At 46.5% G+C, this 16,791-nt stretch overlaps 1 protein-coding gene across 10 annotated transcripts in view; it reads left to right on the forward strand.

The window, feature by feature from the left end:
• The window catches only part of LOC111846294 (protein NLRC3-like), a 303,153-nt gene extending 290,539 nt beyond the window's left edge, over positions 1 to 12,614 (forward strand). For 5 of the 10 annotated variants that reach the window (XM_072710940.1, XM_072710945.1, XM_072710942.1 and 2 more), the window contains 6 exons: positions 1,029 to 3,303; positions 3,514 to 3,687; positions 7,166 to 7,384; positions 9,663 to 9,836; positions 9,951 to 9,997; positions 11,820 to 12,614. In XM_072710940.1, the coding sequence (XP_072567041.1) occupies positions 1,029 to 3,303; positions 3,514 to 3,687; positions 7,166 to 7,384; positions 9,663 to 9,836; positions 9,951 to 9,997; positions 11,820 to 12,337 (3,407 nt within the window). In that variant the 3' untranslated portion in view covers positions 12,338 to 12,614. The other 5 variants (XM_072710944.1, XM_072710947.1, XM_072710946.1 and 2 more) reach the window with 5 other exon arrangements.
• Positions 12,615 to 16,791: the final 4,177 nt, after the last annotated feature.

The following is a 16,791-nucleotide window of genomic DNA, read 5'->3' on the forward strand; positions in this document are numbered from 1 at the left end:
TGTCTGTGGTCCGTGGAGCAGAGTGTTACTATCTTACCTTGGATAATTCGGCATTTGCTAATTTAATAAATAGCTAAAATTAATGTCAGTTCCTCCCAGCATAAATTCATTAGGGAAAGTTGGAAATACTTTTCAGGTGTTTGGGATCGGGAATAACCTACAGCATCATTGTCAGAAATACACTTTATCTTTAAAGTGTCCTGCTGCACCTGCATGAACCGTCCACTGTGTCTGTCTCAGGATAGTAACTGTAATAGGCAAATAAAATGCTTTTCTGTTCCCATCCCCCATTTTAACTAACAGTTTAAAACCTTTGCATTTTTATTACTGATTAGTCTTATATGCACAGCAAACAGCATTATCATGTGAGCGACGTGCTCATTGAATGAGGTTTTGTGCATGAATGCCAGCCAGCTGTAATTTCTCTTGCTGTTTACTTTGTGTTTAGAAAGATATAATCTGGCGTAGGTGCTGTTATTGGCCGGGTTTAATGCCACCCCAACCAGGGCCGGTCAGTCCTATAGGCGACATAGGCGGCCGCCTAGGGCACCACCTTCTGAGGGGGCGCCGACTCGCCAGCCAGTTTCACTTTGCCTCAAGCAGGGGGCGCCGGTGGTGATGCTGTCCTAGGGCTCCACATCAGCTAGGACCGGAACTGCCGTACAGATATCTGGGGCTTCAGTAAGAATATGTAGGATGTGAAATTTAAAGCTTAATTTTAACACAATGAAATAGTAAAAGGTGTTTGTGTGTGTGGGGGGGGGGGGGATTAGGTATCCCAACAAAAATGCCCTGTTATTTTTACGGTGCAGGGACCATTTCTCAGATCCCCACTAACATCTGTGAATGCGATCAAAAAACTAAACATGCCAAAAATCTCGTATTTTGTTTGGTAACTTATGGTTAAGGTTAGGGCTGGGTAGGGGTTAAGGTCGTCATGTTGGGATTAATGTCGTGTTTTAATCCTCCTACCTCACTGGTTACGATCATGTTGAGAATTAGTGCATTTTCCTCTTATTTTTCTTCAGGGGAGCTCATGCTGCAATATCAGCAGGAAATCAAATGTAACCTGAAGCAGAAATATGAGTGTGTATTTGAAGGGAAAGCTAAGGAAGGACAGCCAACACTTCTCAGTGAGATTTACACAGAACTCTACATAACTGAAGGTGGGACTGGAGGAGTCAATGATGAACATGAAGTGAGACAGATTGAAACAGCATCCAGGAAAAGGCGAACAGAAGATACTACAGTCAAGTGCAATGATATATTTAAACCCTTATGTGGGCGTAAGACACCTATCAGAACTGTACTCACTAAAGGGGTGGCAGGTATCGGGAAAACAGTCTCTGTGCAGAAATTTATTCTCGACTGGGCGGAAGGAAAAGCAAACCAGGACATTCACTTCATATTTGCTCTTCCTTTCCGGAACCTGAATTTGATTAAGGATGAATACAGTCTGACTGAACTGCTTCACCGCTTTGTAACAGAACTGAAATCACTTGAATCCACTGAGCTGTTTAAGTACAAAGTCTTGTTCATCTTTGATGGTTTGGATGAATGTCGCCTTCCTCTAGATTTTCAGAACTGTGAGGGCTGGTGTGATGTAAAAAAGAAAATGTCACTGGATGTGCTGTTGATTAACCTCATTAAGGGGGATCTGCTTCCATCCGCTCTCCTCTGGATAACCTCCCGGCCAGCAGCAACCAATCAGATACCCCCTGACTGCATCCACCGGGTGACAGAGATACGAGGGTTCAGTGATGCCCAGAAGGAGGAGTATTTCAGGAGGAGATTCAGTGATCAGAGCCTGGCCAGCAGGATTATCACACATGTGAAATCATCAAGGAGCCTCTTCATCATGTGTCACATACCTGTGTTCTGCTGGATTTCAGCCACTGTCCTTGAGAGGCTTTTTAGTGAGACTGACAGGGCAGAAATTCCAAGGACTCTGACTCAAATGTACACACACTTCCTGATCTTTCAGACAAGTTTAAAAAAAGACAAGTATATGAAAAACTATGAAACCAAGCTTAAGGAATACAGCAAGGAATTCCTTTTGAAACTTGGTAAACTGGCTTTTGTCAACCTTGAGAAAGGGAATCTCATATTTTATGAGCAAGATCTGACAGAGAATGACATTGATGTCAGTGAAGCTTCAGTTCACTCTGGAGTGTGTACAGAAGTCTTTAAAGAGGAATATGGGTTGTATCAGGATAAGGTGTACTGCTTTGTGCATCTGAGCATCCAGGAGTATCTTGCTGCTTTATATGTGTTTCTGTCAAACTCATCAGCTGACCTACTGGAGACTGCAGTGGATCAGGCATTAAAGAGCAAGAATGGACACTTGGACCTCTACCTCCGCTTCCTCCTGGGCCTCTCAACTGACTCCAGTAAGACACTGTTACAAAGGCTACTGGGAGAGACAAGAATCTGCTCACATGCCATTAAGGAAATGGACCAATACATCCATCCGTCCAATGTCTGTCCCCCCATGTCCTCAGGGCCCCTGGGGTCTGAAGCTTTTCCCCAAACCTCCATGCTCATGGCAGGGAATAACCCAGGATGGGGTGCCAATCTATCACAGCCTCAATACATCCATCCATCCAATGTCTGTACCTCTGTGTCCTATTCAGGGCCCCTGGGGTCTGAAGCTTTTCCCCAAAGCTCCGTGCCCATGGCAGGGAATAACCCAGGATGGGGTGCCAGTCCATCACAGCCTCAATACATCCATCCATCCAATGTCTGTCGCCCTGTGTCCTCAGGGCCCCTGGGGTCTGTAGCTTTTCCCCAAAGCTCCGTGCCCATAGCAGGGAATAACCCAGGATGGGGTGCCAATCCATCACAGCCTCAATACATCCATCCCTCCAATGTCTGTCCCCCCATGTCCTCAGGGCCACTAGGGTCTGAAGCTTTTCCCCAAAGCTCCGTGCCCATGGCAGGGACAGACTCTGGATGTGATTCTGACTCAGAGTGGGGTTCCGACTCAGAATTGGATGCCACCCCATCACTGGCCGAATACATCAAGGACAAAATAGAGGATAATTTATCTCCAGAAAGGACCATCAACCTGTTCCACTGTCTGATTGAGTTGGGTGACAATTCTCTAGTAGAGGAAGTACAAAGATACCTGAATTCAGGAAACCTTTCAGCAGAAGACCTCTCACCTGCACAGTACTCAGCTCTGGCCTTTGTGATGCTGATGTCAGATGAGGAGCTGGATGTGTTTGATCTGAAGAAATACATCAGATCAGATAATGAGCACTGCAGGCTGCTGCCTGTGGTCAAGAACTCCAGGACGGCTCTGTAAGTGACGTGGGGATGGGAAATCATGTCTTGTCTGGCAGTAATACATTAACATTGTTTGAAATATATCAAACATACAGTTTCTTCCTCTTTATGGATTAAAAACTGGGGTGCATGGTCCCTGCATGAACATGCTTATTGCAATGTTTTGTATTTTACTAAAGTGTAGGATGTGTATATTTCTGTGTCTTAAAGTGTTTTCTGTTCCAGGCTGAACAGCTGTGATCTCAGCGATGAAAACTGTGAAGTGTTGGCTTCAGCATTAAGATCAAACTCTTCACCCCTGAGAAAGCTGGACCTGAGTGACAATGACCTTCAGGATTCAGGAGTGAAGCTGCTCTCTGCTGCATTGAGGGATTCACACTGTAAACTGGAGATACTGAGGTCAGTATTAAAAAATAAAAATGACAGCAGGAAGAGGACAGTTTGGGGCGGCTGGTGGCAGTCAGCAGCGTCCTCATTCCTTTTTTTTTTTTTTTTTTATATTCCCTCCTCCAGCCCCCCCTCTGCGGGGGACTACTTTATCTGTATCTATTTATTTATTAATTTTATTATTATTATTTTTTTATATATATATATTATTATTTATTTATTTATTTATTTTTTATTTTATTTTATATTTTTATTTACTTCCTCAAAAGAAGGAGAGGGAGGGGGGGACGAAGGAGAAGGAGGGAAGAGAGAGAGAGGGAGAGAGAGGAATGGAAAGAAAACAGAAAAAAAACAAAAGAAAAAAAAAAAAAAAACAAGAAAAAAACAAAACATAATCTGCTTCCATGTCTGTTGAAAAGAGAAAGACAGCATACGACATCTGTACTAATCACAACAACCATCAAACGTTAAATGTTGTTGAACAGCACACACCACCAGCCTTACAACCCATGCCCAGAAACAACAGCCGATCAAGACAGTGTGTGTCCGTGAGCACGTGTCCGTGAGCACCTGTGTGCACACCTGTGTGTCAGCGTGCTGGTGTTCCTAAGGTTTCTCCATGTAATTGTCTAGTAGTGTGTGTGGAGAGCCACAGCCCCGCCCACTCAGGACATGAAGCCGACACGGAGGAGACCCGGGCCCCAGACATCCAGAGGCCCCCCAGGGCACGGGAACCCCAGGAGGACCACCGCAGGGACAATTGCAGCCCCCACCGAGAAAAGGGCAGAGGAGCGTTCCGGAGGGGGGCCATCCGGCAGCCACATCACAGGAGCCCCAGGGGGCCGTGGCGACGAGCACGCAGGCCCCGCCGGCGGCCGGCCACACCTGGGCAGACCGGACCCCGGGCCCAGAGATCCAAGGGCCCCCCCACCCCCCAGCTGGGACCCAACAGAGCCAGAAGGGCCAGGCCCCGGCAGGCAACCGCCGAGAGTGAGCCAGCACACACCAGAGCATCCAGCCCCGGACATCGAGAACCACCAACGCATCGGCAGCCGGGGGCCTCATCCACCAGCAGGGAGTGTGGCGGGGGGGAATAGAGCCTGAGATGTTATTTCAGGTGGAGTCTAAGACCCAACCTGACACATACTTATAGACAAACAGGCGTACACATACACAAGCATACGTTCCCACCCTCATGCACACATAAACAAATATTCACCCATTCGCCCAACATGAAGACACAGAAATGAACGCCGTACACACATTCACACTCCCCATATATACTCTATAATCTAGGCACCACCGCCCCCAGAGGGGCAATCCGCCACCAGACCTCGGAGATGGATCCCTTTTTTCCTCTGGCATGGGGACAAGAAGACCACCCCGGACCCCACAGCAGCCGAGAAGCCCACCAGCCCAGACCCCGACCGGACGGCCAGCTCCTCCCAGCCCCCGGCCCCAGATGGTGAGCAGAGAACGGGGGTGTGAAAAGACCCCATGCTTCCCTCCACCCGCTCATATGTGGTGTTGGTGCGTGTTGTTCTAAAGTGCTTTAAAACAGGGGAAGGGCATGGTGCTAACCACCCTCTGCCAATCAGCAGCTGGTGTCAGCTCAGTCCCTCCCCAGAACCCTCAATGTCTATGTGCAACTTAAAATTGAGAAGTGGGCACTGGCACCAGAAGTAAGGCTGAATGAGCAGACCGCCCTCTGGACGCCATTCCTTGTGCCCACCCCCAAGGCCCTAAATGTATGTGTCATGAGAGAGTAAGTAATGAGAGTGTCTAAGTTGTGATGTGTGATTGAGATACAGGTGGTCACGGGGGGACAGAGGAGGAATACCTCCCCTGCATCCCAGCGACGCACCTGCACCTCAAAGCCCTATATGTGTGTTGGGGTGACGGAGCGGGAGGAGGGAAGCATTTAGGGATGGGGAGGAAAGGATCGGGGGGGGCAAAGTACCCCCCCGCTGACCCCCATAAGCACCCCCGTTCCCCGAAATCCACCCAGGGCGGGAGAGCAGCGGCACCACCGGGCACCACAGAGCCCGGGGCAGCCAACCAGACCCCACCACAGAGGGAAAAACTACACCCACCCCACCATTCAGTCAACTCCCAGACTACATAAGACAATAGACACCCAGGTTGGGTCCATTCTCCTACTCTATTGGATTCCCCCCCACCCCCGCAGAGTGGATACCCCTAAGGCAGGGACCACCTGCGGGCAGATGGTAACAACCTCCCCACCAGCTAAAGAGGCCCCCAGCCCCTCCGACGTGCCGAAGGTCCCCGCGCCGGGGCCGGGCCCCAGTGCACGCGCCAGCCCACACCCCGGCGACCCACCCACCAGGACCCAAGCCCCCCCAGCCCAGCCGGAACCCCAGCCCGGAGGCAGAGCGCCCCCAGAACTCCAAGCCCGCCCCGGACCCACCCAGGAGCAGCACGGCCGCCAGGCTGGTACCCTACGTCCGCCGGCACAGGCTACCCCAGCAGCGCTGCATGCAACCGCCATTCCTTGGCGTCCTCATTCCGAGTCGACGTCTTTGTGAGAGACGGGAGGCGTGAGGGAGACACCGCTGTCTGTTCCCAGGCGAGGTGGGAGGAGAGGAAACGGAACAAAAGGAGCGGAAGGCAGGGTAACGCGGAGCAGCCGGTGTCTGGGGGTCACAGGCGAGGTGGGAGGAGAGAAAACGGAACAAAAGGAGCGGAAGGCAGGGTGACGCGGAGCAGCCGGTGTCTGGGGGTCACAGGCGAGGTGGGAGGAGAGAAAACGGAACAAAAGGAGCGGAAGGCAGGGTGACGCGGAGCAGCCGGTGCCTGGGGGTCACAGGCGAGGTGGGAGGAGAGAAAACGGAACAAAAGGAGCGGAAGGCAGGGTGACGCGGAGCAGCCGGTGCCTGGGGGTCACAGGCGAGGTGGGAGGAGAGAAAACGGAACAAAAGGAGCGGAAGGCAGGGTGACGCGGAGCAGCCGGTGTCTGGGGGTCACAGGCGAGGTGGGAGGAGAGAAAACGGAACAAAAGGAGCGGAAGGCAGGGTGACGCGGAGCAGCCGGTGTCTGGGGGTCACAGGCGAGGTGGGAGGAGAGAAAACGGAACAAAAGGAGCGGAAGGCAGGGTGACGCGGAGCAGCCGGTGTCTGGGGGTCACAGGCGAGGTGGGAGGAGAGAAAACGGAACAAAAGGAGCGGAAGGCAGGGTGACGCGGAGCAGCCGGTGTCTGGGGGTCACAGGCGAGGTGGGAGGAGAGGAAACGGAACAAAAGGAGCGGAAGGCAGGTCAGATTAAAAGGTGAGCCTCAGTGAGTCGTGTAGGATCACTGTGTTAGAGTTCAGGATGTCAGATTAAAAGGTGAGCTTCAGTGAGTCGTGTAGGATCACTCTGTTATATCTTTGCAGACAAGCAGCCGCTAAACCCCTGAGAGCCGACCATTGCTGCTGGTCTTACATGCAAATAGACGGCTGTAGAAAACAATGTTTTGATTTCCTTTCTGCAGGCTGGCAGGATGTAGTGTCAAAGAAGGAGGCTGTTCTTCCCTGGATTCAGCTCTGAGGTCAAACCCCTCACCCCTGAGAGAGCTGGACCTGAGCAACAATGACCTGCAGGATTCAGGAGTGAAGCTGCTCTCTGCTGGACTGGGGGATTCACACTGTAAACTGGAGATACTGAGGTCAGTATTACTGGGTATTCCACACTGTAAACTGGAGATACTGAGGTCAGTATTACTGGGCATTCCACACTGCAAACTGGAGATACTGAGTGCACTATTACTGGGTATTAGCTAAGGAATAGCTAATTAGCTAAGGGAAAGGGAGGAGGGGGCCTGCTTTCTCTTAGACACTAAACCAGGGGCCGGGAACCTTTTTGGCTGAGAGAGCCATGAACGCCACATATTTTAAAATGTAATTCCGTGAGAGCCATACAATATGATTAAAACTAAATACAAATAAATGTGAGAATTTTATGTAAGACCAACACTTTTAAAGTACAATAAGTCTCTGAATTCTTTTTAATAACGTTGTTATGCTGTTGCTAACCAATGATGAATAAAGTACTTCTTACCATTAATACTCCCCATCTGTGAATGGCTTTCCGTTTCTCACAATTGCTAAAGCACCAGCAAATCTAGCCGAATTCCAGTCACCTTGTTAGGTCCAAACACGGAGTTGCTGCTGAGTAGCTTGCACTCTGCACAGTAGCTCTTGACATGCTTTCTTCCTGCTGTCCCCCGCAGGATATTTCGATGCAAATGTAGTATGACGTGTGTCGAAGTGCCGCTTTATATTTGACCGTTTCATCGATGCAATTTTATCATTGCATATTAGACACAATGCAGAACCTGCTCTCTCCACAAAGGCGATACCTCTGTCCATTCCTGCTGAAACGTACGATACTCCTCATCTTTTTTTTCTTCGATAAAAGGGTTTCTGCAATTAGCTAGCTGACTACTTGATTAAAAGGAGGAAAGTTTACTTCCTTACCTCACAACGACCCTTGTACGTTATGCATTATCCAATAAAATTTGGTGCTGTCCTGGAGGACAGCTGTGATTGGCTCCAGCCACCTGCAACCATGAACAGTTCTCTTTGTGTTCACAATGCGAGTTCATTTGAAAGGGGATTCAGTTCTCTTTGTGTTCACAATGCGAGTTCATTTGAAAGGGGATTCAGTTCTCTTTGTGTTCACAATGCGAGTTCATTTGAAAGGGGACTCAGTTCTCTTTCTGGTTTACTTCAGCTCAGATGGGGCCTCAGTCCTTTTTCTGTTCACACTTCAAGGTCTTAAAGCTCTCAGACCTTTACTTTGTGTTGTAGATAGTTGATGTTTTATGTTTTCTTCGTTCCAAATGTCTAGAAGCGCCATAGTCTCCTCCTCTGAACAAACTATTCCGCGTCCCACACTTGCAGCCATTATTTTTGCTTGTTTCCCGGGACTATACCACGTGATCTGCCTACGGCAAAGCTAAAGGGTAAAAATTATCGAAGCAAGCCAGGACCACTTTGTGTTCATAATGCACAAGTTAAACAAACCGTGACGTAGACTAAAAGCAAACCGGACTGAGACCACCTCCCGATGTAGTCTCAGTTTGGTTAGTTTCAAAGGGGTCTGAGTTCGTTTGGTGAGGGCATCCGCGCATGCGAGGGCGGCAAGGCGCGCGCGTAGGAGAGTGTCAGCGCATGGGAGGGCGTCCGCGCGTGGGAGGGCGGCGAGGCGCGCGCGTAGGAGAGTGTCCACGCGTGGGAGGGCATCTGCGCATACGAGGGTGGCAAGGCGCGCACGTGGGAGGGCGTCCGCGCATACGAGGGTGGCAAGGCGCACGTAGGAGAGTGTCCACCCGTGGGAGAGCGTCCGCGCGTGGGAGGGCGTCGAGGCCTTTTTACTGTGAGCTTGGATTCAATGACGTCATGGATTCTGTATATATATTTTTATATATTACTGATATATATTTTTATATATTATACATTTTTTTATATATTATAAAAATATATATTTTTATATATTATTGATAAAATTCATTGTTTCTACATAATAATGCAGTCATTTTATGTTTTTGATTAGAGATTTTTTCATATAAATGCGTAGGAAGGCGTCCCCGCGATTGAAGAGTGAAGATAATACATCCCAAAAATGTTTATAGGTTTCTGCAGGGAAACCATCCGCTCTGGGCTCTTTGTTGTTAGGCATTTGGTTGAGGACCTTATGGAGTTCTTCTGATGTTAATGGTGCATCAAGGGTATCTGCTATTTCATTGATTAATATGGGTCCAGATTACATAACAGATTACATAAATCCAGATTATTTAAAAATGATTCTATATCAACTACATCTGGTTCTTGTTCTGAGGAGTATAGGTTCTTATAAAATGTTCGGAAGGTGTTAATTTCACGTGATTATTGAAATATTTATTACAGCAGTAACTTTTACTTATAAGTAATGCTTGTAATGGTGAGGTGATCTTATTTATTGGGGAGTCTTTGTCTGTCTCTCTGCAGGCTGTCAGGCTGTAGAGTCACAGAAGAAGGCTGTTCTTCCCTGGCTTCAGCTCTGAGGTCAAACCCCTCACACCTGAGAGAGCTGGACCTGAGCTACAATCACCCAGGAGACTCAGGAGTGAAGCTGCTCTCTGCTGTACTGGAGGATCCCAGCTGTAAACTGGAGAAGCTGAAGTGAGTACAGAGTGTGTGTCTGACATGCTACAGATACTTATGCATGTATGTGAAGAAGAGGCACCAATAAATAAATGGATAAAGCAGCACTATGTCATTCTGCTTCTCCTATAGTGTGGACCACAGTGGAGAGTGCAGGACCAGACCAGGTTTACAGAAATGTAAGTGTGTTTGCATGTTTTTATTAATAATACCATTAATACTATGTTATGGTTGTATTCACACTATTGTTGTGATGAGTGTGGCTTTTGCACTGTGTGTAGATGGATTTCCATGTTTGTGTTTCGGTGAGTTTCTGTGTGTCATTTTAGACAACATCCAAATGAGAGAAATAAAACATCAAAATCATCACCAAAAACACTATCAATTCATTTAATCGTTTTTAAAAATATTTTTTACAAATAGCTGCTCATATCATCTTTGTGTTTGTGTGGGAGTGTAACATGGTTAAAATATATTCTGATGTAGTTGTATATCTTTAATAAAAAGAAGAATCCTTTGCATTTGTTCTTTTTGCACATGCCATGAGTGTATGTGTTTTCTGTGTGAGATTCGTTAGTATTGTCCTAAGACGGCACCTATAGGCAGTGATCCTGGACTCTCCTCATGTGCAAAATGTGAATTTGCATTTTTACAGAGCGGTTCTGGAACATACATTAATATTCATGAGAGTATATTCCTGATTGGGCAGTGAATGCCTTAGACCAGGGGTGGCCAAATCCAGGCCTGGAGGGCCAGAGACCTGCACATTTTTGGGTTTCCCCTCATTTAACACCCCGGATTCAACTGCTTGTGCTAATTACCACACAGCTTTTGAGCTGAATCATTTACGGTGGGACAGGGAAAGAACTTGGTTACACTGGGCGCCGGCCCCCCAGCACTGGATTTGGGCAGCCCCGCCTTAGGCAGAAAAAACAGGCAGCACGTGTCGATGTTCACTGGCCAATCAGGTAGTGCCCCTCTCATAAATATTAATGAGGCAGCCAATCATGTAGGGCTTTGCTTATGATTAATAAGATTTCACAAACCACGGTGCTAAAAGAGATTTGCGCCCGGGACACACTGGATGTGCGGTGGTAAATGTCGAATTTCATCTCGGCGCCCATGTTAACAGATTAGCGCGGCCACGTGCCTGCGCGAGATGCGGGGCTCACGCCTCGCGGCAGCGGCGCCGAATCTAGAGTCACGCGCGCGGTAAGCGGATCAATATGGAAGCGTATTGCATTAATCGGAAAAACAGTCAATTCTGCTTTTCCGAATTAATGTAACAATCATCCTGTTTTTCTGAATTAATGAGATAACCTTTCATGATGCACGTTCTGTGTAGTTTAATCCGCTTTTATTGATGGTTTGTAAATGGTATTATCATTAGTTTGCCGACTTTGCGCGGCACCAGTATTCCGCCCCGCTTGACACCGCAGTGTTTCTCCCGGATCAGCAGATGCAGTATGACACGCTTCACGGAAATAAGCCGATGCATGTGAAATGCATTCAGACCGGAATCGTCTTCGGAAGTTTGTATCAGAATCCAGGTCCAAACCTTTATTGAATGTCACTTTAAATATGTAATAATATTACTTAAATATTCTGTTATCGATGGCCATTTTCAAAGGTAAACTCCCTGTAGAAAGACGGAGAGCAGCAAGGCGCCGCACGCGCCGGATTTAGCGGTTAGAAGGAAAGACACTGACTTTTAGTATTAATATCTGGTGCCGTTTTGTGGTAAATATGCTTGTGATGAATATATCTGATGAATGTCGCTGCTTTGTAATTTTATTTACCCGTAATTAAGCTGTTAGTTTAGCTCGCGCCGCATTTTGGTGGCTCTTCCCGCCGGCGTCACGCGCCGTCCGACATTTCCTGAGCTATTTCATAAACTTCAGTTCCCGCTTCGTTCGGGGAAGCTGTGCTGTTTTTATATTGTACAGAAACATAAAGTACAGGCTGCCTGATGGTATTAATAATTCTTCCTCCTGCTTACAGACTCCTGCCAGCTGACGCTGGACCCCAACACAGCACACAGAAGCCTGTCTCTGTCAGAGGGGAACAGGAAGGTGACAATGGGGGCAGAGTGGCAGCCATATCCTGATCATCCAGAGAGGTTTGAGGACTGCGCCCAAGTTCTGTGCAGAGAGAGTCTGACTGGCCGCTGTTACTGGGAGGCTGAGTGGGATGGAGGTGCAGCCCATATAGGAGTGACTTATAAAGGGATCGGGAGGAAAGGAGAGGATGACTGTCAGCTTGGATTCAATGACAAGTCATGGTGTCTGTACTGTGATTCGGTCAGTTACTCTGTCCTTCACAATCATAAATGGACTGTCATACCCATAAAGCCCTCAGGCTCCCACAGAGTAGGAGTGTATCTGGACTGGGGGGCTGGTGCTCTGTCCTTCTACAGAGTCTCCTCTGATGGACTGACCCCCCTGTACAGATTCACCTCCTCATTCACTGAGCTCCTCTGTCCAGGGTTTTGGGTTCTTTTCTCCTCAGTGTCACTGTGACGTGTTGCTGGTTCTCCTGGCAAAAAGGTAAAATCTCTGCTTTTTAACCTTTATAATCATTTTCACTCTGAAATGTATGTTTGACTAAAATAAATGTGTGTTCAGCGAGCTGAATAAACAACAAAAATATAATTTTATAGCTTTTCTCTCTGACTAAAATGTAACTAAATGTAATCCTGATTGCGGGGGGGGCTTTCCCCCTCCCCTGTATATGTACATTTATATATTTACTGTATTTCCTCCCTGTACAATGACAATAAAGGCTTTCTGTTCTGTCCTATTAATGTCCTGCTTCAGCGTCACCCAAAGCATAACTGAGTAACATAATGACACCACAGTCTGGTGGATTAAATTAAATTAATTCACTTTACTACTGACACAATTAGAGTAAATCAGTGTAAATAAGGACCATTTAAGTGGAGACATAACAGAAACAAAAATCATTGGAAAATATAATGATATCCAGTTACTGCCCTGGTTCAGTGCATTAAAGTAAATAAAATTATTAATTTATTTGATTAAATAATGAAATTTGTTTTTATCAAATAATAACCCACCTCACTGTGAAAGGTCTGGTTACTCCCCCGTTGGACAGAAGGGGCCGGTGCCCGTCCACTCTCGCCATCCCCACCCCACTGTGAAAGGTCTGGTTACGCCCCCGTCGGGCAGAAGGGGCAGGTGCCCGCCCACTCTCGCCACCCCCACCCCACTGTGAAAGGTCTGGTTACGCCCCCGTCGGGCAGAAGGGGCAGGTGCCCGCCCACTCTCGCCATCCCCACCCCACTGTGAAAGGTCTGGTTACTCCCCCGTTGGACAGAAGGGGCCGGTGCCCGTCCACTCTCGCCATCCCCACCCCACTGTGAAAGGTCTGGTTACGCCCCCGTCGGGCAGAAGGGGCAGGTGCCCGCCCACTCTCGCCATCCCCACCCCACTGTGAAAGGTCTGGTTACGCCCCCGTCGGACAGAAGGGGCCGGTGCCCGCCCACTCTCGCCACCCCCACCCCGCTGTGAAAGGTCTGGTTACGCCCCCGTTGGACAGAAGGGGCCGGTGCCCGCCCACTCTCGCCACCCCCACCCCGCTGTGAAAGGTCTGGTTCCGCCCCCGTCGGACGGAAGGGGCAGGTGCCCACCCACTCTCGCCACCCCCACCACACTGTGAATGGTCTGGTTACGCCCCCGTCGGGCGGAAGGGGCCGGTGCCCACCCACTCTCGCCACCCCCACCACACTGTGAATGGCCTGGTTACGCCCCCGTCGGGCGGAAGGGGCAGGTGCCCGCTCACTCTCGCCACCCTCACCGCACTGTGAAAGATCTGGTTACGCCCCGTCGAGTTATGAGTCTCTGCAGAACAAAATGGGCGTTCCCCAAGCAGTATGGGCGGGTTTCAAGCATCCAATCAGAGAACGTAATGGGCGTTCCCCAAGCTGTATGGGCGGGTTTCAAGCGTCCAATCATCGTTAAACCTTTTTTCCGGTGACAAAAAACACGGAAACTGGAACGCAGCCTGCAAAATACAACTGGAACGGCTTGGTTCCGCCACTAACTTTCACCATTTAACATGCGATGAGCTGGGATGTGTAATGTTTTGCTTTGCATTAAGCGGTATCGTTCCAGTTTATAACCACACACATCCACACGCGATCTCCTGCTGAACACACTTTTTTTTTTAAATCAACCTTCCATTCTTCCGGATGTCAATGTCAGATACGCTGCAAATTACATTTATTCTAGTCACTGTGTTATGTGTACACTCTACCTCCCCATCCCCTTAGCACAGTAAGATGACTGTCCAATACCAATATTTCTTTTGTCCAATATATATTTTATATTCTGCTGCAATATTCAAATTAATGTGTATTTAGCTCCTATATAATATTCTATCTCTGTGCAATATGCTCATGCACTTTACCTTTTATACGATTATTCATGTTTAGATATTCCACAAACCTAACACTAGCTTTTAAGCCAAATGGCTCCCTCACTCGAGGACATTGCCAACACCCGGTACCATAGCAGAGCAAAGAACATCATCAAGGACACGTCTCATCCCGGTCATCAACACTTCGATCCTCTGCCCTCAGGAAAACGTAACATCAATAAAAATACACACTAACAGACTGCCGAACAACTTATTTCAAAAAGAGTTCCAGTCATTCAATAACTTTGGACGTCTTTAATATCCATACTCATAAATCTTGTTCATAATACATGTAGTGGCTGCTGTAATCTGGCACTCATTACACCTTACACCTTGTTTTTTTATCTTTTACATGAGTTACTAACTTTTACCTGCCTAGGTTGTGGTTTATACGTTGTTTTTCATGCCAAGTCTTGTGCTGTGTGATTTCAACGTTTAATTCAACTGTGATGGAGACTTGTCACTGTATACAGTAAAAGGGGGTCCAGCCCGCTACTAGCAAGGTGCACCTAATTAAGTGGCCATTGAGTGTATAGATTCATGTGTGTATTTTTTTTCTATCTTGTTCATAGTTATACTTAAACTTTTTTATACTTTTTAATCTATACTTTTAACCTGTATTAAAAACTAAATAACTAATTTTGAATTTCGGTAAGTTTAACATTCTTGTTGCAATTTAAAATCATTCAATATCTGTTGTAGGATGTTATATTTTAAATATTATGCAGGTTCTGTATAATTGCATCAATTTGCATCATCCAATTACACATTCAGAGAGTGAAGACAAAAACACTGCACAACAATTACTTGGGTACAAAAAGGCACACAAACAGAGCCTGTTCACTCATTATTTATTAAGACCCATCCCTGAGGAGTTTTTGAAAATAAACAACAATAAATAAGCCAAAACAGGAACAAGAAATATGAAAAAATAAATATAAAAGGGCATGAATAGATGTAGGCATGCATAACCATATAAACATCTCAAATACTGCCACCAGCTTGATAAAAGCAGTCCTGGCTACAGTAGCCTGCAAAGCTGTCCTCAGAGTAAAATCCCTGCAGTTCATACCTTTTGCCAGATCCCCTAAAGCCTAGACCGTGATTTTTGTACAGGCTATGACAGTGGTAGCACTCTGAAAGGATGTAGGGAACTTGATGTGAATCTGTTCCAATTCACCACACCTGTTGATAAGAAAAGAAGTAAAATTTCAAGTGTCAATGACAGTTAGGTCATATTAGTATGTGAAACACAAAGCAATGGCATATTAACACAACTTACTGTCCGTCCACTTGAAGTGTGCCTCATTACGGAAGCACTCCTGGCTAACGATGCTGTGAAACCACTTGCAAGTGAGTGCAAGGGTGCCAATTGCAGTGTCACCAACTTGAAGAACAACCTCCTCCAAGATCATCCATAGAATTTCCTGAGGAAGCTTAAAATGTCCAGAATATTCCAATCAAAAAATGTAACAAAATTGATTAATTCCTTTTTTTCCCCAACTAAAATGTCATTGAATGCAATTTCACCTGAAGGATGTTTATGGTCTGGTGACTGGTTCCAACTAACAAGAAATAGAGGACATCAGGACTGATAATGTATTATACTCAAAAAACAAAATGCATTATACCTTTAAAAAGTAAACATTACCAGGCTGTTTCTCAACAGTTCGCAGCCGCTTCCGTGCTACCTGCTGTGTGTCAGCAGTTGGTCTATGATACAAACAAAAAATAAAAAAATACTGTTTAGTAAAACAAACTATAAGAGTAGTACAAACAACATTAGAAATATAATTTGCTAACCTGGCAGGATAATGTTCCAGCAGAAGAACTGACCACCATCTCCTGATGGTAGGCATGGCTGACTACACGATGTCAAAAAAAAAAAAAAGTTATGGTAACATATTGCGATAGTTCCTTTGGTAGAACATTATGAGCATGCTGGTATCCAGTATCAATGTATGTGAGTTTAAACTGAACGTTTACATCTATGCAAGGAATAAAGGGACAAACTGAAGGTGAAGACAGCACTAATGTTAAAATACTTACTTTTCTGCAGTTTAAATAATCCAGTATAAGGTACTGTAAAATTCTGCATTTTAAAGCTGACGAATAACATTGAGGGTTTGGGTCTTGCAATATATGGAGTACTGCAGAAAAATCAACAACACTGCGGGCAATGTATTAATACAGTATTGCATTTTAGAATTCCTAGAAATCTTATTTCGTTGCACTGTACATTTGGTCTATTGTAATGACACGAGGTGTTGTAGTCTATTCCTAATATATCTGAAAAGCCATATAATGACAGTATCTTTGATTTGTGCTTCTACTCTCAGTAGTTTACAAACTTACCTCAGAGAAGTCAAAAGACCCTCCCAGGATGATATACAGAGCATACTATAAACAGAGGTAAAATGAAGGGTAGACACTCAGCCAATAATACACGTAGATTAATAAATGTTATAGACTACTGCTCCTTTAACAAATTAGAAACCACAGTTATATCTCTAGATGCGGAGAAAGCATTTGACAG

This window comes from Paramormyrops kingsleyae, chromosome 4, assembly GCF_048594095.1.
Source record: "Paramormyrops kingsleyae isolate MSU_618 chromosome 4, PKINGS_0.4, whole genome shotgun sequence".
Lineage (NCBI taxonomy): Eukaryota > Metazoa > Chordata > Actinopteri > Osteoglossiformes > Mormyridae > Paramormyrops > Paramormyrops kingsleyae.